The 22,480-nt window shown below is 39.8% G+C and overlaps 2 protein-coding genes across 4 annotated transcripts in view; both read left to right on the top strand.

The window, feature by feature from the left end:
• Positions 1-685, top strand: part of CMSS1 (cms1 ribosomal small subunit homolog) — a 247,671-nt gene extending 246,986 nt beyond the window's left edge. For all 3 annotated transcript variants that reach the window (XM_082060026.1, XM_082060027.1, XM_082060025.1), the window contains exon 10: positions 73-685. In XM_082060026.1, the coding sequence (XP_081916152.1) occupies positions 73-156 (84 nt within the window). In that variant the 3' untranslated portion in view covers positions 157-685. The remainder of the gene's footprint in view (positions 1-72) is intronic.
• Positions 686-1,380: 695 nt separating this feature from the next.
• Positions 1,381-10,121, top strand: LOC309444484 (cell cycle control protein 50C-like). The gene is made up of 7 exons (XM_082062346.1): positions 1,381-1,705; positions 2,537-2,647; positions 3,896-3,997; positions 5,386-5,476; positions 6,463-6,600; positions 7,579-7,788; positions 8,870-10,121. Exons 1-7 carry the CDS (start codon positions 1,493-1,495, stop codon positions 9,055-9,057), a joined length of 1,053 nt encoding a protein of 350 aa, XP_081918472.1. The 5' UTR covers positions 1,381-1,492; the 3' UTR covers positions 9,058-10,121.
• The last annotated feature ends 12,359 nt before the right edge of the window (positions 10,122-22,480 follow it).

Raw genomic sequence — 22,480 nt, 5'->3', positions numbered from 1 at the left:
AATAAATAATGGTATTTAGCCAAAGCATTATGAATAACTTTTGATGCTTGCTTTGATTTTTGTTTTCTTCAGATAAAGAAAGAAACAATTGACCTACTGGAGACGAGTATTATAAAGCTGTGCAGAGACGGGTCTGTGAAGCTGGGACTCTTTTAATGTTTTTAGCAACAAGGAAGTCATTTGCAGCTGCATTTTACTGTTACTTTGTCTGCAATGGAAGTGATTAACAGATGATGGTATCAAGAATTTTGGCTTTTCAGAGGTCTATCAATACAGAAAGAATGCACATTGCAACTTTTTCTTAGTTTTCTTTTCATAATAAAATAAAAGTTTTGGGTTTAGTCTGATCATTATTTCTGTTGCAGAACATCGTGATACTGAAACTAGAGTTACATTGCATTCACCTGCTCAGTTTACTATATGTCACTTTTAAGACTCTGAAGATGAGAAAACTCGGGTGTGAAAGTCTTTGTACAACTCAGTTCTCTGTTATCTCCCTCTGCTGTTCCAAAGGAGACATTCACTTCTCTCATTAGAGTGGTAATCTGCTTCTTGCCCTTGAAGGTCTTTGAAAATATTGTATGAATTTCAGTAATTTGTCAAAAAGGTATTTTTCACCTCTCTGTTCTAGAACTGGCCAAATGTTATTTTTTGCTATTGCATAATAAATTATCTATCTATTGCATTGAGACTTCACTTTGGTTAAACTTCTGAAGTGTGCCAAAAATATTCTTCTGTTTATCCATTTAAATTAAAAGGAGGTGATCTCTGGATGATTCTTTTGTCATTGTGGATAGTAGGTAGCGGATCGATTTTTTTCAGAGGACAAGATGAATAAAGGTTGAGTAAAACATCAGCATCTTGGAAAGCCATTGATCCAAATCAGATATTTGGAGAATGAGTTTCCATTTTGTGATAAAAAAACATATAACTTTTTTACAACTTTAAATTGTGTCTGAATCAATAGCAGTGAATGTAGTAGGTTAAGAAAATTGATCTGGTCTTCCAAAGCAACGTTTTCTGTCTGGTGCCGTCTCAGCACCTGAAGTCCTCTCCAGTGGCATCCAGTGCAATTGGAGTAGAGCTCCTATCATCGTATGCCATGCCTGTTAGCTGAGCAGCTATTGAAGTGAATAGAGAAACAATAATACATCTGAAATTACGCAGAAATTCCAGTATCTTGAGCAGTATCATTGCAAATGAATAAGACATAACAAATCCTACTGAGTTGCAGGACAGTTGCTTTTCCAGGAGGCATGAGCTGGACGCCCTGAGCAAAGTACACAATCGTTAGATTAGTACAAGCTGATGAAGGAGATCCAAACATAAATGTAGAAAATGAGGAAGAGAGAGAGAGATCTAGTTAATGAGTAATTCCTGGCCATATTGCAGGTTTGAACAAACAATGCAGTCTCCCAACAGTAAGTACAGTATCTCAGCTTAAAGACTTTCCTGCACAAGTATATTATTCGTTCCTCTCACCAAGAAGAAAATGAAAAACAAGACAAGCTGTCTTCCACAAGATGCAGGGGCACGTCCTTCCAGATGTCCGGATAACAGCGCATTCAAACAACAAAGGCTCCCAGCATGGAAACCCCAGCTCACCATTGCGACCGTGCTCTCCAGCTTCTTTCTCACAGGCGCGTTCTGCCTTTCTGTGGGAATCTGCCTCATCCTGTCCGCAAACAGCATCAGAGAATTCCAGGTTTGTTTTGGGGGTGGTGTTCTTAGGTATGCTATGAAGAAGAAACTAGGCTATTTTTGGAGAGAAAAGGCTTTGAATTTTTGCTTCCAGATAAAGGTGGTAGCGATGGCTTCGTGCCTCAGGCTCAGGTCTAGCAGACAGTGTTTCTGTGAAAATCCTCAGAGATAGCTAGTCACCAAAAAAAGGCAAGCACTGGGTGGTTAACTGGATGGTAATATCTGAAATATGGATGGTAATTACTGCCACTGGCTGGTAATACCTGAAATGTTGTCGCTATTTCCTGGGTTTTTGTAGGGAAATAAACCAACTCCTTTGATAGTGTTTGGTACTACAAGAACATACATGTTTGCTGAGGCAAAATCTTAAAATGCAGGGAGCCCTGGTGTTCATATATCTCCTGGAGGTATGGTTGGTTAGACCTGTAGTGGTGTTAATAGACTCCTGGTTGGAGGCAACGCTCAGCGCCGCATCCAGGCTGTTCAGGAGCGGTGGGTGGGCCATGATGTGTGTGGGGACTGCTCAGACATTACTTGGTCAGCCAGACCAAGCTGCAGAAGTGTTCTTCACTCAGCACTCCTTTGCCAAGGAGCAGATGTGGAGGTTCTGCAACAGTCATCAAAAGGCTCTGAAACAGCTTTAAACCAGGGATAAAATTTGTGAATGTTCATTTAGGCCAAGTCGTGATTCTCTGTCAAATTTTAACAATGTTTTTGGCAGCACAGAGTCACTTAGAAGACAACTGCTCTGAAAAGTCTTGTAGCTAAAACACTAACTTTTTCCTGTGTGTGTGTCCTTTACTACAGTATCTCTGCTTGTTCACTTCTCTGACAGATTAATTATTCAGATAAATGCTCAGAGTGTTCAAAACTCCGTGAAAATACCTCTAATTGGAATAAGGAATGCCACTGTTCTGTTAATTTCACGCTGAAGGAAGATATGTTGGTAAGTGGATGTGAGAAACCAACTCGGGTCGTTTAGTACCTCCTGTTAGTTATATCCCTATATGATAAAATACAGTAATTCCACTTTGTGGAGCTCCTGACTAAATTTTCTTTGTACTTTTTAAAAACATGAAATACTCAAAATTTTAAACTTTTGCCTTTACTATTCATTTTGGTATGTTAATAAAGATCAGGCTACCTCTGTCGCTAGCTGAGAGATGTCCAAGGAGAAGATGGGGGTGAAGGAAATGGTGTTTGGTTGCAGAGGTGACTTGTCTCTGAGTCAGCAGCAAACCCTCGCCCATGGCCTGGGATTAGTTGTTACTACACTGCTAAGCTCTCAAATGAGAAGGAAATCTGAAGCTCTGACCACTCGCCATAAGTAAACTTCTGTCATCTTTTTTACAAGAGTTATGCTGTTAGTCCCCAAGGTCCTTGAAATAATTCAAGTCTAGCAATGTCATTCTGCAGTTTCATTTGGGAAAAGTATCCTTGATTTGCTGTCCTAAACTTCCAGGTCATGTTGCTGAGGCTGTTAAAATGCTTCATGTCCTACCAGAGAGATCTTCTGCTTAATACTGCATAAATGATCCCTTAAAATTACAGTGCAATTTAAATTATGGAGTCACTTTACAGTTATTCAGTATTGGAGAGGCTGTTAAAATATTCTGTAATTCTTCAGATTACAGTGATGTTTGAGATGAGAAGATTATTTAACTGAATAATGGGGGATTATAGTTTAATAATAATTTATCTTGCTTGTATTTGCCTGCCTCACATTTTCCTTTTAATTACAGGACTAAACTTTCTAAAGAGTTCAAATAATTGATGAGAGTCAGCGTATTTTGCAAAAAAACTGAAGGAATTAAGAGCTAATGGGTTTTTTTAAAAGTATTTTGTGCACTTTCTTTTATGGAAGATGAGTGTCAGTCTCCACCAAATATTGATAGTCAGTGCAGGTTCATGGCCAGCCGTGCCATCTTGAATAAAATAGTAATAAGGCATTTTTATTTTAGATTTCATTTGGTGATTTAAAGTATGTTTAGTTTTGTGCCAAAATACTAAAACTCTCGGTTGGGGTAAAGACTAGATTCTAGCAGTGTCTGCTGAAGTAATTGCTTAGAGTGTAGTTACCAGTCCTTAAATATGAATTGAGCGCTCTCTTCCACTTTCTTTTTTAGCAAGTAATAGGATTTCTCTTTGTCTACATGAGCTCAGCTTACCGAAGGGTTTTATCCTTGAATTCTAGGGTGATGTTTTTATGTACTACGGCCTTCAAAACTTCTACCAAAACCACCGTCGATATGTGATATCAAGAAGTGATGCACAGTTGTTGGGTCAAAATGTAAATGTAAGTTTTCTTCTTTGTGTTATGAGATTGTCAGTGTTTCCATCAGGTACATCTTTGACCATATGGAGAGCTAACTAGGCGTAACTGTAAGCGTGTTAAGATGGCTCTAGGGAGGAATAAACAGAAGGTACAGATTTTCAGTGTTTGGTCTCTGTTTTTATGATTGTTAGGGCCATTATGTCTAATAAGTTAATAAGAGAGGAAGGTTGAGGGGATAAAGCAAAGATGTCAGTTCAATGTTGCAGTTCTTAAACCTGCATCTAATAGGGAAGCTGATTAAAAATACATTGCCTTTTCAAATAAATTTACAGAAAGCTCTTCCTTCTCATGTTTTCAGTCTTAGCCAGTAATGTTTTAACCTGTGCTTTTATTATAGGGTTAGGGAATTAAGTTATTCTAAGTCTTTTATTTTGCCATCTGGCTTTAGAAGTGGACAAGAAGCAGGAGGAAGTTTATAGTGAAATAGTTGATCATGTAGCATTCTGAAGTACACAACTTAGAGGTCTAAAGAGGAGGCTAGACAGCATCACCTGCAGCAGGTCTGCATAAGGAAATTGGAGAATGCAACCATTGCGTTCCATTTTTTTACTTACAAATCTAAAACATGTTTTCTTTGGCTTAGAAGTAGCATTTCTTAATATACACGGAGTCCGCACACTGTCTTCTCAGTACACAGGATGATTGTGCCATGATGATCTGTTCTTTTTATAAAATGTTTCTTGTAACTCTCAAGACGTGTTCCCCATCCTTCTCTAAGGGTCCAGTCAGCTCGTTTGTTTGCATCCAAGTGGAACCACTTTTGGCTTATTGTGCCAATCAGTTACACAGTTTATTAGTTACTTGAAAATATTTGTGGTTTTAAACCTCAAGGTTTATAGTTTCTTACAAACTGGGCTAGGAGAGGTGCGATAAATTTGAGATGGGCTTTTGTTTTTCATGGTGTGCCATCAACCATCAGCATTTCTTCACACAGAACTGCAGTAGTGTGGCTAACTGTATCTGCTGTTCTCCACCACTGAAGCAGTCCGGGTCAAAATTAAAAAGAAGGAAAAATAAGATGTTCTAGGGTAAACCAAGGTTTCACTGGAACGTTTTAAATTGTAGCTATATTACAATAGCAGATCACCAAATGAGTTTTTGTAGTCTGGACTTCGCAAGTCTGCAGCAGAATACGGTGAAGACCTTAAGTTTACTTACTATGATATAGAAGGTATTCCTCAACTACAAACTCATTCATTTGGATGTATCTCTAATGTGACCAAAAGGTACTGGAGACTTAATTATTCAGTGTCTTTACAAAAGAAGGAATGGGAGGAGAGCATTAACACCAGCAAACCAAACCAAAACCCCAGGTTCTGTGCCTGATTGCTCTGTGACCTTGAATGCAGATTGAGAAGAGCTATTGTGCACCCTTCACCACCTACCAAAATGGGACACCCATGGCTCCATGTGGTGCTATTGCCAACAGCATGTTCAATGGTAAGTAGGTACCTTCCACATCTGCCGTACTAATTTCCACTTGAAACTATTCCATTACCCCAATCCAGCTGAATAATGATGTTGCAAGATCTCTGCCTTTCTCCCAGAAAAGGTTTTCTTTGGCAGTGCTACTGTGGTGAAAATGGGGCCCTACTTCCTGCTGTTTAATAACTTGCCCCTCATTTTGAAGCCGACTAAGACCCTCTTCAATGTGAATATACAACAGAACTTAGGAATTGAGTCCCTGGTGAAAACAGGAACAGATTTAGTGTACTTCCTTGCTAAAAAGTACATTGTTGAACAGTGTTGGGAGAGCCTATATTCTGCATTCTAACAGTGGTGTGCTTAGAAGGAGGTGACATGTTCTTCACATTGGTTTGGACCTTTGCATCTGTGTGGTTGCATTTTGTTCTCTGAATGCTGGAAGCATACATAGTCTTATACAAGTTGATCCCAGGTTTGATCTTGTTTATAGTAACCCAGTGGGCATAATCTCCCTGTGAGTAATTTTGGGCTGAAACCTCAAGGGCACCTAGCCATGAACACTGGTGGATTTCAGAATGGATTTCTTTGGGAGAAAAGAAGACAAAAAGCTTCTACAGACTTTTCTCCTCTACCTCATCCCTTTCTCTGCTCCATCCTCACCCATTTTTTCACCTGTTCCACGCAGCAGATTTTGGCAATGCAGCATCTGTTTTCAAGCAGCTGAGCCACCCATACCCCAGAGGACTTGCAAAAGGGGCAGCTGCGTTCAGTAACTTCTAGATCCATTTGATTTTCATCTGCCTGTGCACCTCTCTGCTCCCTTGGAAGTCTGATTTACTGGGCTGGGCTCAGATCTAGACCAGTGGCCCACATTGCTCTGGAGCCCTGACTGTGGGACAAAATGCTCCTGCAGAGAACTAGGAATAGCAAGATTTTTAAATGCTGGGGAATTAGAATGACTGCCTTTCACTCCTAAGTATTGCTTCTTGTATTCCCTGCAGATACCATTGATCTTTTTTACAATCTTAACTCATCTGTTGTTCAAGTACCACTGCTGAAGACTGGAAACAGTTGGTGGACAGATAAAAATGTGAAATTTCGCAATCCAAAATCAGACAATCTCTCTTCTGCATTTGCAGGTAAGAACAGTTCCACTGGTATTCCTTATTTTTCAATGGCTTCCCTACCTTGCCTCCCACATGTGTGAGGGTCTCCCATTCTGAGATGAATTGCCTTTGGGAGTAATGCCTCCAAAAACAGGTTGGAAAAGCAGCTCTAGAGGGTGACAGAACAGAACACAGATTTAGCCCAAGTATCATAGAAATTGCAAGAAAGTAGTTTTGGAAGACCGAAAATAGCCCATGTCAACACCCTTCTGTAGAGTTTCTTGTAACGCTTAATCTGTCCAGAGAAAGCAAAGTTATAGTAACTTTCTTTTTTCCTATTGAAAACATCTGTGAAGGAGAATTGCATGTCACGTCTTTCCTTCGTCACGCCTTTGCAGATTCTTAAGCAGTTGTCAGATAAGTGAGGCCACCATAGTCACTAAGTCTTTCAAACAGCTGTTTCCTGGGGCTGTTTCCTTGTTATGGTTGATCTGTATTGAAGCGGGACTCAAAGCTCCCTATTCTGGATCAGGTCAGTGCTGTGCTGGATGCAATATGCAAGAGCTAATTATCTAAGTGGTTTTCATATGACAGATTCTAAATATCATAAGCTGTGCCTTAAACTGCAGAAAGGTGCCTTTCTGGTTGTACAGGAATAAATTAATGTATAAAAAATGAAGGCAGGTTCCACATTATAGAGAGCATGTTGCTTGCTGAAGAGGCAAGAATCCAGAATAAATGGTATTTTCGTTTGTGCGAGTCACTTTGGTTTTCTTGTGCTTGAAGTTTCCAACGTGTATCAACCGCTGGCTACCGTTAAACTCTGTTAATTCATGTTTAAGGTGAGTGGAGATGCCTGGGTGAAAAGTGTTATCTACCATATATAATATTTCAATACTGGGCAGAGTCTTGTGTCTCTCATATTTCATATGCTGTGTTCATTGTGATTAGGCCTAGAAGTTAGTCACCAACCACTGTTTTTCCTGACAGTATGTCTTTCTTTTTCATCAGGGACAGCAAGACCTCCTTATTGGCAGAAACCCGTATATTTGTTAGATGAGGAAGATGAAAGGAACAATGGTTATGTAAATGATGACTTCATAATCTGGATGCGAGTGTCAGCCTTTGCTACGTTCAGAAATCTTTACCGTCGTGTCGAACGGGTAAAGCAGTTTGTGAATGGCCTCCCAGCAGGGAATTACACTTTTCATATTTCCTATAGTATCCTTTCTGATTATCCAAAACTATTAGATAGTTATAATGAGATGGAAGTGGATGGGATTTGTATAGTAAAATGACAGCAAAACTGAGCAAAGCACTCCAGACTAAGTCACTGTGTAAAGACCTAGTTTTGAGGCTGATGAGACACTACAGATGGGTTTTCTTTAGCCCATTGCAGATGGAGTTAAACTGAAATGGCAGCATGTGACTTCGGATTTGATTTCTGAGGGGGCTAGTTTTAGCTGGAGACAGCACATGGGAGCTTTACACAAAGGGTAAAACTGAAGACTGGGAACCTGAAGAGAGGGTTGAAGATGCTGTTTTAGCTGAAATATTTAATAATGGCCTAATGAGATGTGTTGACACTCTTACTGGGGTACAAGAAGTGCCAGAGGTATCCCTGCTGTTGTGAGCTGTGCAGGATGCCTGTGCCAGCAGAGCCCTCTGGCAGATTTGGGCCACATGCTGACAGGAGCTTTTGTGCTGGTGAAAATGCACTCTCATGCTGAACAGCGTGAACTTTGCTGACTAAAGCTCTTGTTTTGTCAGCAGGAGTTATGGCAAGATGACTATAAATTTCTAAGCTGACAGAGCTATGATTTTAAATGTTGTAGCGTAGTTCTATTCTGAAAGTTTCAACGTGGAGAGATAAAAGGTAAAATTATATATTATCCTGGGTAGATAATGCATTAGGTAGAGGTGAGCACTTCCCCTCAGTGAGAATATGTGGAGTATCATCATGATAAGCTGCCTAAAAGGCTCATTTTCAACTGAGTTTTCATATCAAATTATCACAGTAGCAGTTACATAAATTATGAATCTGAAATTTATGTTAAGAAAAATTATTTCCATGTTTACGCAGAGACTGTATCTAAAATAATTGGATCTCTTACAATCAGCTGCTGCTGAGCTTTTGGACCCAGAGTAACAGAGACATCACAGATCAGTTAAAAGAGGTTTTGCAGCGAATGCAGATCTCTAGACTATGCTTTGGAAAGGTTTTTGAGCACTTACCACTTCTTTTTCTCCTCCTGGGAATAACGTTAACTTTGTCAGTGAAACCTTAACATCCTTCTATCAGATTTCCCTGTTACCAGATTCAAGGGAAGGAAGCATGTGATTCTTTCAACCGTGGTATGGAGTGGAGGAAGTAACCCATTCCTGGGAATTGCCTACGTGGTTACGGGCACAGCAGCAACCCTGATGGGCTTTGTCATAACTGCCATCCACTTAAAGCTCAGAAAAAAGAAAACATACTTTCAGAAGTGATAAGGTTCCCTGGCTTTCTGAACAAAGGCAAAGGCATGCGGTGAACAAAGACCATGCAGCACAGACTTCCCATCCTTTCCCCTGAGCTCTGGATCTGTTTCACTGACAGGTTTGGTGAACATAAGCGAATTGAGGGAAAGTGCTGTTCCATTATCCAAACCCAAACTTACCTGAGGCTGCATTCTTATTAATGTATGTGTGCTCCTAAATTTGTTTCCTAGGAAGCTTGTATTGAGATGAGCTACAAATGACAGCATGGCGGGTTAGAATTGCAATGGCGAAGGAATTATATGGTACTAATATCTGGCCAGAAGTAAGGGTCCATATTAATTTCTTACTCAGCCCTTAATTCATAAAATATTTCTCTTGACTTAAATGCAGCTTTGAATGTGTCAAAAGGGGAAGGCTTCACCCAACAAAAAGCTTGAGCAGGTAGAACTTGGTGCTAAGGTCTGTCTGTGGGCCACGTGTGAGCTGATTGGCTTGGCTTAGGTTTTATATACCTTTTTCAGCTATCCTGAAAAAGCAACCAGCTTGGTGCAGCATATTCATCACAGTTTGGTACTCGATTTATGATTGAATACGGGGCATTTTTAGGAGATTAGGGTTTGTTTAAACACAGTTTATTGGTTTTATATAGGTACTGAGAAAAACCTGCAAAGCTAGAGGGCATCAAAACACTGATTTATATGTGTTATTAGAAAGCTTAATTTAAAAACTCCTTTAATTCTAGACATTTTAGCAGAAACATCTACCTAATATAACTATTAGGCCACAATTGCACTCCTACTTACCCCACCCTTCCACATAAAGGTCCACAGACTCTTAAGTGACATGAAATGTCTCTTCCCCTTTCAAGCCCTTATTTCTGTGGTGTGGCGACTTATTGTCAATAGAAAACAAAGCATCAGAAAATCTGTCAACTTGCTTTTCAGAAAGTAAACACTGCAGCTTGTGAATAGGCTTATCATTTTCATGTTTCATTTTCAAAATTTTGCACATTTAGGAGTTATTTCCAGTCTTGCAAAATGTAGGAAAAGCACTGAAGAATTTAGGTCAACTATACCGTGGTACATCTAAATTTTTTAAAATAAAGAAAATAATTTGAAAATAATAAAACACTTTAATTCCTTTGATTACTATCCTGTGTGCCTTACCTGTCCCCCCGCCAACAAAACAAACAACCTCCACAGTAAAACAAGAAAGAAATCACAGATAAGAGCAAGAGAAGGGAATGTGCCATAGGGAGGCTGGATGCTACTGTCAGAGACACCCATGTCTGCTTTTACAAGTGTCTCAGGAGCTTGTGACCTTTGGCAGATGGGCTTCTGGTGAACCTGAGTGCAGTCACAGAAGGTACTGTTTCCTTTAATCTCTGCTTCATAATTGTGCCACAAGCAGCTTAAGGGGAGCTGCTCAAGTTCACAGCCCAGCCTGTTAGTACAGCCTTGTACCATCAATGCTTTATGCTGACCTGTTGGGTGAGGTGCATGTCCCCAGCTGCTTTTCCTGGTTGGGGCCAGTCGCCTCCATCAGAAAGCTGTAGAAACAGAGTTCCAGTATTTGAAGTCCTTGCATCTAAATCTGCCAGCAGCTGTGGGAGAGCCCTGCCCCTCACTGGACTGGACATGAAGCAGTACATTTAGCAATGCTTAAGCTCATTAGTCTAAATCACTTTCAACAATGAGACACGCTCCTAAACCTTTTAAGTCCTTTTGAAAATGTAATTCCATGCAGCCCTCTGGAAAGCCCCGATGGGTGTTGCTGCCAAAGCTGAACTCAGGATTTCTGGCTCTGCACAGACCACAGGAGCCTCTTTCTTCTTCTCTTTCTTTTTTCCTTTTTTTGATCCTCCAAGAAACTGGCTTTCTGGGAATGATATGTCATCTGAGTGGTTAAGTCACAGTGCAATTGTCACTAATTTTGTTTCTTCATGAAGTATCTGGTAAAAATGCTAGTAATACGAGAATAACGAGGTATGTATTTCAGTGAGTCAGTGTACACAGTCTAGCAAATAGTGCTTACAGTTTGCCCATTATCTCCCAGAGGTTTGTGCAAGAACCTCTTCTCTTGAAATGTACATTGTCCTCAAATGCCTCCACAGGGAAAACCTGTCTTCAAACAAATCTTCCTCTTTCTATTATTCCAGAGACTGTTAAGTCTTTGTTTATAAACCCCAAAACTCTTTTTCATCTTACCACAGCTTTAAACACATCTTACATCTTTTTTGTACCCTCTGAACAGTATCCCTGGAAGCTGCTGCTTGAGCTTGGACAGTTGTTGTTAACTCTGAGCATCTCTGTAGTGTTTGTCTTGTCATTTGGGATTTTGCTCCCCAAACCAGAGCAATAGAAATGGCAATTTTGATTAACTGCTCCCAGCAGATGGAATCTGCCTTGCTCAAAAGGGTGGAAAATAAAAGTTTTAGCAATCTCCTTACATTGCCTTTTGTGCCAGTGCTACAGCTATGCTGTTGGTCTGCTCCTTGTGCCAGAACTTGCATGAATGTGCCTTTTCAAGAAGATTTTGTAGCTGTGTTCCTCAGTTCCCCCATTGGAGAATACCCATCTACCTATACGAAATGTTTATTGGAATTTTTTTTATGCTGCTGCCACATTATTCCCTCTTGTGCAGAGACTGAAACAGAAGTTAGAGGCCTGGATGAAGAACTGGCCTAACATAACAAAGATAGTAAAAGGCATCATTAGTTGCTCCTTGTTGTGACATATCCCAGGGGGATATCCCTTTTGTTACCTGCTGGAAGCATGACTCCAGACAAAAATCCAGTGTGATTTTGAAATAGTTTATTCTGGCTATTAGGAGACTGTTACGTCAAATTGATCAGGGAAGCATACTGAGATCTGGAGAGTAGAGGCACGAAGGAACCAGAGATGTTGTGCTTTTACTGAGGTACAAATTGCTTTTCAAACACCTGGCATGTCATGACCAATACTGTGTCTTTGGCACAGTGCTGCTTTTGCCTTGCTCATTTGATTTTATGAATTAAGATAATGTGTCTTGAGTAAAGGAAAAAAGCCCTGGTAGAACTTTTCAAAATTGAATTTTATTTAGCTTATCTATCAAGCATATTTCCACCAATAGTAAGTGGGCCTTTTTCTAGGAGAGATTAACTTATGTAGTCTGGCCAATTCAGTACATAGATGTCTGGATTCAAGACTGCTGAATGAAATTAAGAGTTGTACCTGGAAAGTGTAAGTCAACAGCACCACTGTGAGTGCTACATCACAAAGCCATAAAAGACTTATTGCCATGATTTCTAATATTTTGGCATATCAAAATTATTAAATTGTTTGAATATCTTTCCTGCAGATGCCACCACTTCAGAAGATAGCATAATACTTTTATTTTTTTTCTTTCAAAGAAAAATGCTGGTTGCTTTGTTACTGCTACTTAATATATCTTGCTATCTTGCTATCTTGCATCATTGCCATATATTCAGTCCCTTTGAGCTGATAGAACTTTGCCTATTTCTTTCACTCTCAAAAAAAGAGAGATGCGTGTCAGAAATGGAGTGTAAGTTTGGTGGACTGAAATTAATAATACCATAGATGCCTAAAGTGCTGGAAAGTGCATTTTTTTTTCTTTTCTTTTCCTAATCTTTTTTCTAGAACAGATAAATAAAGGAGGACATTATTCCATTTTTTTTTTTCTTTTGGGGAGTGGATATTTAATAAATGGAAAACTGGACAAAGGATTCCTGTTAGAACATGTATTATAATCTAAACTTATATGGTAAACAGGGAACTAAAGTAGGTGAGCTAAATGCAATATAAGTTTCTGGGTTTGGGTTTTTCTAAATAAATGTTGTCATTTGTAATTTTGAAGATGACAGTTACACATGGGAGCACTTTGTCTTCTGGAGATCCATAGTTCAGTTTACAGTAGCAAAAATATCTGAGGGAGAAAAGAACCCATTATTATGAAAAACCTATATGCAATTTAAATCTCATTTCTAAATTACAGGGAGGTGTAAGAGACAGCTGTATTTTAATGTCAAAAACTGTTGTACTACTTTTGGTTGCCAGCTCCCTTTAGGATTGAATTTCATTAAGGGGATTTATATCTATACATATATAGAGAGACATAAAAGTGAAGCAGGAGTTACAGGATATTTCAGTAGTACTTCAGTTACAGAATTTTTCCAGATATTTTTCAGGCTTTACAGTTTCATGCATATACGTTCAATATCTATCTGCCTTAGTTGTTTTTTCTGTGTTCTAAACATAGACATTTGCTTAACTCATCTCATCTAAAAATAAAGGAATGAGTCCTTCTTGTGAAACAGACCAGCATGATCACAGACCTATAGAATCTGGAAAAATTAGTTACATGCTGCATCTATTTTATATAAACAGCTGTGTTGCATGGAGGTGATTAATAATAGTCCTTGGATGGGGTGCCATGTATTTTAATAACACATTACAGTGTGAAATTTTTCTGTCCTGTCCCTGAGAAATTGAAGTAATACCAGAGTAAAGTCAAAGAGGGCAGTTCAGGGAAGGGAGGGCTTGGAAAGTTTTGGTAATGTAAAGAGAGATTGCGTACAAATTTGGATTTAAGTTTAGATCTAAAATATGAGGAAGTAGCTGCTTGTCATATTACAAGAAGGTGCTGTCATCCTCAGCTGGGAACAGTGAGGTGTGAGAGACAGAGCTATTTGAGAAAAAACTGTAATCACACAAGGAGGAAAAATGGAAGTGAAAAGATACTTTTTCTGCTCTTGGATATGGAGGCAAAGAAATCCACCTGAGCTGCTTAAGATGGTTGTGTGTCCTGACATGTGATCTCGATAGCCCATATGATTTTGAGGAGCAGCCAAGCTAAGTAGAAAAAGGTCTCGGTTTTCAAGAGAAAGTGCATACTCCCTGAACTATGGTGCAGAGTTTTGAGCTAAAGTGTTTTCACTCAGTTCTCTCTAATTGCATCGTTCCCTGCAATTCCAAGAACAATTTTGTTATAAGCTGGGAGCGCCTTGGGCACTTTGCTTTGGTGGCCTCATGTTTTCAAGAGAGGGATTGTTGAGCAGTTTTTCTTTGCTCTGTGTCCTGCATTCTCCCCAGGCTATGGGAAGTAAGGCAGAGGAAGAGTGGGGCTCATTTGGCTTTTGCTGACATTTATAAGTACATGAAAAAAGTTTTCTCTCATTTCCCTGTATAGCCAGCTAGGAGAGGAAAAGGACAATAGGTCTGATTATGGTCCAGTGCAAGCAGGGGCAATATTGAAATGATATCAAATGGTGGTTGCCATAGGTAAAGAAATCAAAATACCTCATACCCTGGAAAGCTTATATTTCAGACAACTCTAATCAAAATACCTGCATATCTACTATGTACTCTATTGACAAACAAACAGCATGAAACAAGATTGTAAAAGGTCATTTATACTCCCTTTCAATTGCAGCCATTGTCTCTTTGCATTGAAGTGCCTAAAATGACCCATTTCAAACTGAAACAATTAAAAAAACCTGTGAAAAAAATGAGGGGTTTGAATGTGTCAGACCCAGCTACTCAAAGTTTCTCATTACACACAGGAATCATCATGGGGAAAAATGCAAATGTTACATTAACAGCTCTGTTAAACCAGTTATAACAGTGGGGGATTCAGGGTTTAAGATTAGGTTAAAAAATCTTTAGGTTTCTCAGATAACTTACATGAATCCCTGGGCTTTCTATGGGTTGTAGTATTAGTGACAATGAACCTGAAAACACTGGAAAAATAAATGGGTCAAAAAACCCAGAATGGTTAAAAGAAAAAAGGAAGGAAGTAAATAGTACCTGCCTGTAGCCCCTGTAGTCATAATAAGTTAACATTTGGGTGAGGTGTATTGAGGTAAAATGTGGCAGTTGACAGTGCAGAGGAAAGCTTCAAAACAGCTCAGGACAGTAATAACATCTGCAGTTAATAGCATCTCTCCCCGCAGTGGGTGTGCCGAGAAATTTGTCACAGTGGCAGGAGGACAACGGGACCGTGTCCCCCAGCGCTGGGCGAAAGCATTGATTTAACACTGGGCACCAAGGAAATGCGCCAGCAGTTGCTTCATCCTGTTGGGTGGCAGGGTGTGTTTCAGTCATGTAATTAGGTTACAGTCCCCATGTGGGCTGGCTTTTGCTGGCCTGCGTTGTGCCATCCAAATGTGGGACATCCAGAAGGAGATTGAGACCCCTCCCAGGTGTTTGCTGAAAGCAGCGTATGCTGCAAGAACGCCTCTGTGGCTCCTGACCTCTGTAGTGGTCTGAGTTGCGTACGGAAATGTAGAAAAGGTGAGGAAGGGGGAAGCATGCCAAGGTAGTGCTGTGCGCAGTTTATCTGTTTTGGAGGCTGCCAAAATGACACACCATCATAAGAAAGCGGCCCATGGACAAATCAAGTGGTGGCATGAGTGCTTTTGTGGATTTGTCTTAGTTCAGATCCTAGGTATTTTATTCACAAAAAAATTTAGACAGTAAGTTTTTACCCTGGTTCTGTGCTCAGTGTGTTGCTTTGACTGCAGCAGTGTTACTTCAAATTAAAGTTACTAAAAGCAGAAATAATAAAAGAATAACCAGTGAGTCATCAGCTATACCTTACAAGAACTAGAAGGCCTATAAAGCAGATAGGTTTCTGCATCTAAGGGCTTTCATAGTATTATCTTCCGATGACTAATAAGCCATGGCTGGAGATCAGCCATCAGAATCTGGGACTGATAAACGTCAGTGGTGTTCACGTGTAACTTTGGTGTCAGCCATTCCTGTTTGGACTGAGCAAAACGAAGCACAGGTTTGTATTTGCCAAGTTCAGTAAAGGAAAAAATCCCAGTGCTTATAGTCAAATTTCCATGTTTTAAGCGGGTTGTTACTGGGTCTCGTGAGATCCAGCAATGATCGCAGAAAGTCTTTGAAGCTCTGAAGCTTTCTTCATGCATTGTCATTCCTGGCTTTGCAGTTAATAATAAAAAAAGGCATTGATCCCAAACAAAGTTGATGAACTAAGAGATAAAACTATGGATAAGATTTTATCTCTGCATATTTCAGTTACTGATCAAATGAACTAAGTACAAGAATTGCTTAACAGATATATAAACTGTAATTGTGCCAATGGGTTTTAGGCTGTAGCTTGAGGAATTCATCATTTAGATTTCAAAGTTTGTCACTGCACCTCAGGCAACCAGTGGAAAGCCAAGTCTTAACTGAAAAAGGTCAAGAGTTCCTTTTCAAAGGGAGGTAAGAAAATTAGAAGACAGAGCACAAGCCTGTTGGGCATTTTAATAATTTTTGGCTTTGGGGGGGGTTTTGATTGAAATGGAATGTCTCACGCAGCGTAAGTGAATAGGCTAATTTTTTAAATTTGGGGTTTACCCTGAAACTTGTTTTGTCAGGAATTCTCATATCTATCTAGCAGGTGATAGTGATCATGTCGTAGAAAGAAATGAATTACAAATGTGTCAGGTATAATTTTAAGTGTTCTCAGCTGTTGAAAGATTATTTCCAATAATGACTTCAATAATATTGAGTTATGGAGAAAGAATGTTCCCTTCCTATGGGGGGATATAATTTAGAAGTTTCAGGAGCATACCAAAGTTAATTGAATTGTCCTCGTTTTGCATCCTGAGCTTTACTTCTTTTGTAAGAGCTCTTAGGCTCTAGTAGCTCTTAAGCAAGAAGCTTTATGTAGAGGTAGCCTGAGCTGTGTAACATTGTCTGTGATCTCTCTTGTTCACTTCTGATTTAATAAAACTCATATCAGCTGTAACATCATCCACATGTTGGCAGGTTTTCATCAGCCAAATGTTACTCAGAAGTTATTGGGGAGTGGGGGAGAGGATACAGGCAGGCAGAGCACAATTTCCTTAGAAATTGATGGAAAAAGCAAGTCTTTTTATTCAAACCTTTAGCACATTTGTTCTTTAGACTTCACTGTGTTCACTGTGCTAAGAGTAAAACAAACCAAAAACCCACAACTTTTGTACTAGGAAAAGGTGGTGAGTTGATGCTGGCCTTATCCAAAACTTACACCTTCTTAATAGGATGGACATGACAGTGGGGAGGAAACTGAGATTTTCGTAGCTCCTCCCTGCAAGGTAAGCTTTGTCAGATGAAAGAGTTAAGAAATTCAGCCGTTGGCAGGTGTTCATTCCCGCCAAGTACTGTGAACTGTTACCACATGCCAGGAACTGGGTTGGCCTGTTGGCTCCACCTTTCAGAGATGAGTTGCAGATTATCAGCTTCCAGTTTATCTGCCACAACCCGTGCGTGTTCCCGTTGCCATCCTCCCGCTTCCCGCAGGTTTGCCCCCCGCCCCCGTATCTTCACTTGGGTTCATGTGCCATGTCGTGCCCGCCCAGCTGCGAGGGCCCGGTGAGCCGCCTGCAGCCGCGCTGTCGCCAGGTTCTCGCGCTGATCGGCGAGGGGCTGAGCCAATCAGTGAGCAGCGGGCGGGAGGAGAGTAGCTCGTTGCAGCCAGTGGAGCCCCGAGGAGCGAGGGAGGGGGCGGGACTTACCGCTCGCGGCAGCGGCTGTGGAGTAACTAACTCGAGCAGGTGGGGGCCGGCGGTTGAGCGCGGGGCGGTAACGGCTGGCGCGTGGCTGCACCGGCATCCCCAGCCCTGTGAGGCCGCGGGGCTCCGCTCTCTGGACCGGCCTGAGGCGAGAGGGCGCTGCCCTTCCCCGCCGTCACCAGGTCAGACGGCGGGCAGTGGGTACAGCAAGACTGAGGGAGGCGGGGTCCTTGCAGCAGTTGGGCCCGAGGGACTTAATGTGTTCCCTGTGGGGTTTCCCGAGGACAGGTGTTTGAGAAAGCACTGCTTCGTCACACTGGATCCAGAAAGCGTTGGTGCTTCTGGTGGGGCTTTCTCCATGGCACTTTTGCCAGTGCGACTGGCAGCTGTGAGTAGACATTGGTCTGGATCTCACCTGAACCTGTAGTGCAGGGCTTGTTATGTGCCAGACAATCCATGCGTGTCTGCCAGGGCTCACAAGTCTCCTGCAGGGAAATCTGTGGTACTCACAGCCTTATGAAACATCCCAGTGTTGGATCAAACCTGCTTTAGCACTATGTTTATATGAGCAGAGTATAGGTGCTTTCTCTTTTATTTCTTTTTTTCATTTGTTACTATGGTCAGACAACAGCTTTTGTTGACCTTCAGTGTGTGAACATCCACTGTGAAAGCAAACCCAGAGACTCCCAAATCACAGGTAGCACTGGGCAAAATTAAGAATATATGGACAACCTTGGGTGGGTCCATCTGGCATAGTCCCCTCCTCCACTGCCAGCCATGAGCTAGGAAAGAGTAAAAACAAGGTAAATACAAGATGATACGATGTTACAACTAGATCCCAAGAAATATACCATGTCTAATCTGGTGTCTTCTAGGTTGAGATTTACAACACTAAATCAATATGTCTGCATCCATTTTAGCTGCTCCAGATGCCTTGATAGGAAAGAGGCACATTTGGGCACAACTTTTTACTGCAACAGAATCAGGGAAATTGTTTTGTGAGCGTAAAAAAAAATATACTTCCCTCCAACTCAGTTCACATATACCATGTGTGATCCTCACTCACCAGTTCAGTGTCAGAGAGGAAAATGGTGGTTTGATCCTGGCATTTGCCACACATTTACACTTTCCTTCTCTGATAGAAAAAATAGGAGGTCTGTGGCTCACTTATTTTTAGGGTCTTTTGAATAGTTTTCATTTGAAAATAGTTATGCTAATAAAAATATGTACAGTAATGTCTTGTAATTGTACTTCATTATTTATACAAAAAAGTAATCTTATGTTCTGAGCTGAATAATACCTCACTTGATATGGAAGAAAAAAATTTATTTTTCTTGTTTAGAGCTGAAATAACCCACATTCAGAGTTCAGGTAGTTTTAAATTTGGTCCAGTAAGGGGTTTTTTATAAGTATTTACCATTGTATATTTAAATTATTCAATCAAGGTCTTACTTTGCTAATCAACCTCAAAGTAGCTGTTAACAGAATCCACTGGTTTTGTTTCCATGGGGTTGTCAATGCTATGAAGAAACCAGCTTCAGTTCATCACAACACTGCCTTGCAAGTTGGAGAAAACATAATTAGGACAGTGGTATTTTTATATAATTGGTTTGTACAGAAAAATATGTGGTTTCACATACTGTTTTTCCCTAAGTTATGTGAGAATAATGACTTGTTTTTATTTTGCAGAACTTTGTAACATTATCTTGAAATAGAACTACACATAGCTATATAAACAGCTATTGTAAATATATTCTTCGTGCATGTGTTTAGATATAAATGATCAGTTAAATAAAATCAACTTGTTCCTGGGGTTTTTTAATGTTACATTTTTGTTTGGTTCTATATGAATCTTCATGCTTAGAAGACATGCAAACCATCTCAGGTTATACTCAAGCAAAGTCTGGAGACATGCAAAAAGGAATGTCAGGTAAACATTTTTTTACCTACATGAATGAAGGTCTTCTGAAAATATTTGTGTTTGAACTGCAGAACTTGACAATAGTGAATTTGCCAAATGTATCTTACAATGCAACATGAAAGGGAAAAAAAAAACCTCAGTGAAATGGTGTAAAATTGTATACGCAACTTCTCAGAATTTGGTGTGTCTGTCTGCTGGCTCTGAAAAGTGCCTGCATGAGAAGTCTGACATTCATTACTAGTTAATTTTTCCTTAATGGGGGGGGGGGCGGGGAGGGCGGAGATTTAAGTGTAATTTTCCCACAGGAAAACAGCTTCCTTGTACCACTCTCTGTTAGTACCAACAAACTAATTTGTCACTAGAGAGTTTTTAAACTGTTTTTTGAAGGAGGATTCAACTGATATGCAGTTGGACCTAGTCGTTTTAACTGTTATGCACCTATCCTGCAGACTGATAAATCAGAGAAGTCATTGGTAGTGGACACTAACAGAAAAATAAGTATCTCAAATGCACAGATATATGGTAAGGAAAAAGAGTAGCTATACTAGCAAAACATTAACTATACCAAAAAATGTTAGAGTCCCTTGGTGTCCAAATTCTGTTGTGATTACAACTGACAGCAAGGAGGGATGTCTTTGAATTTATTAGAGCGCTGGTATCATGACTTATGGAAAAATTATTCTTGGAACTATTTAATTCTAACTCAGTCATACACATGCCTTATAAAAAGCCAGTTTTGGAAATATGCACAAGTTTTAAAAATAGTAATATAGTTGTATTTCACGTGGTCTTTAAGTCAGCTCAGTGGGAACTCATTTTTGCAGGCAGCTTTATTACTACTGGATATCATGTGGCTGTTTGTTTCATTATTGTATGAGTTTAAAATGTGATACAGATGCAGAAAACATTAAAACATTTGGAATAATGAATAGTGGTTTCAGTCTCTTGATACTGACAAATTTAGTATCTGCCACTGTTTAGAGTGGGAATACTGCCAGTGGAGGTCTAGTTTTATGAGAGAAGTTTGGTTTAATAATCAGCATTTTTTTGTTTGTGTTACGTAGGAGAGCAGTTCTTTGTGTTTATGGTTTCATCTTCCTCTACTGTGTTGAAAAATGACTATAAAACATGCATGGCAGCATAAATTATTTTTATTTTGCCATGAAAACCTAATTGAAACGTCATTGCTTATAATCTACTGTTAGGAACTGGAATTTTGTTAGGATATTGGATTTTTTTTCCTTTACATCAAAGTACTTGATTTTGATCCTATTTAATTTGGGGAAATGTAAATACCTGTCAAAATAACACTGTATTCTGGTTTTCTGTGATTACCAAAAAGCTGGAAGACAACTGTGAAAATTCTGGAAGTCCATGCTGCTGGAGGAGCAGTTTAAGTGTCTGGTGTTAACCACGTGCCCCATGGTTTATTACAGCTATGTAGTACATGTTTATAAATACCTTCAGGAATGTAAAATAATAAGCAAGGCAGCTGGTCATCTAGGCTGGTAATGGAAGGGTTGATGTTAGGTAGTATAAAAGGAGGAAGAGTGATATAAAAACATGGACTTGGCAAGCACACATGCGGAAAAAAACTTCCATTTTGGAAGTTACAACAAAGCTTCCTTCGAGCCTGTTGTATATTTAGTATCTACCATACATTGCCTGATTCTGAGACCTAATTATTTCAGTGGTGTGCTTGACCTTGCTCCACCAAAACAAATATGGAAGCTGCCCTACAAGTTGCAAAATTGGGACCTAACATTATGTTGGGGATCTGGCTGCTTCTGGGAGAGAGAATGTCCTCACCAGGAGTGTCACTTATTTGAAGCCTTAGAAACTTTATGGATGTGAGAGCAGGGAGGGAGGAGCCTTCTTTTTGCGTGTGTTATACCTGAAGAGTTTGTCAGTATTTGGAAAGCTGTTCTTTACTAGTGATTAATGTACCATTATTAGTGTTTGAATCTCTGAAATAATGTTATCTCTTTAATAATCTAAGATAGTGAGATTTATCTAGTAGGATGGAACACTGTATATTGTGAGTATGTGGCGTATGATAATTTATATGGTGTTTGTTGTGCCAGATATGACTTAAGACAGGATGCTGAGTAATTCTTTGAGGACAGTAACATGAAGTCTTTTTGCCCACTTGTCTGAAGGAAGATGAGTTTCCAGGATTATAGATAAAATGGTGTTACATGGGCCGAGAACTACAAACCCTGTTCTGGCTACCTTTTTACATTAATGAATTTTTGGACCAGTACAATGCTTTCTTGTTGCATGAAGCTGCAGCTGGGAAATCTCTTAAAGTTATGAAACATTTATCTGAGCTTTACTGAAAAATACAACTTTTTGCTCTCAATGAGTCAGTCTTCTGGGGCACAAGGAGACATTGGAGTAATATAGATGACTTAGGGACTTCCTTTGGGATTTCTCCATTTTGTTTTTTGTTCCAAAATTGTCATCATAAAAGCTGAAGAAAAAAAGCAGAGTTTGCAGTATTTTGTCTCAGTGTCTGGAGAATATTCTCATTTTTGTTCTACAAGTGCAATCCTGAATGAATCCTGAATATATTCTATCGTAGCTTTTTCACATACACATATGAGTTCATATTTTTGTGTGTATCTTACAATGCTGTTATTTCTTGTGTGGAATATTACTTTGTGTTCACAACAGGAGCTAAAAACGAATCTTGAATCTTAGCAAAATTCCTGTGAATCAGACATTTTTACTACTGTGTCACAAGATTGAGCTATACATGAAATACCAGTTCAAGGCAAGTACTATTTTCATGTCCATGTGCACTCTTGTTTATGGTACTGCTATCTGCTAGACTGTAGCAAATGTAAATTATACATCCCTATTTCAGTTCCCGTGCAAATTATGCAACTTTGTGATGGGATCCTCTGTGGGGTGGGGCTTTTGAGATGGATTTCCCTGGACCTCTACTTAAAGTGAGCTCCCTGAAGAACAGAAGGGCTTTTCGGTTAAGAAAAAAAAAATGGAGC

Source organism: Streptopelia decaocto (genome assembly GCF_964273445.1).
Source record: "Streptopelia decaocto genome assembly, chromosome: 1".
Taxonomy (NCBI): domain Eukaryota; kingdom Metazoa; phylum Chordata; class Aves; order Columbiformes; family Columbidae; genus Streptopelia; species Streptopelia decaocto.
Note: the sequence above shows the minus strand (reverse complement) of the source record. Positions and strands in the feature narration are given on the sequence as shown.

Excerpts from the sequence above, each read along its gene's own strand:
- LOC309444484 (XM_082062346.1), top strand. The coding sequence starts at position 1,493 with ATGAAAAACAAGACAAGCTGTCTTCCACAAGATGCAGGGGCACGTCCT. Across the intron at positions 2,648-3,895 it reads CGCTGAAGGAAGATATGTTG|GGTGATGTTTTTATGTACTA; the intron begins GTAAGTGGATGT and ends CTTGAATTCTAG. Across the intron at positions 3,998-5,385 it reads TGTTGGGTCAAAATGTAAAT|ATTGAGAAGAGCTATTGTGC; the intron begins GTAAGTTTTCTT and ends CCTTGAATGCAG.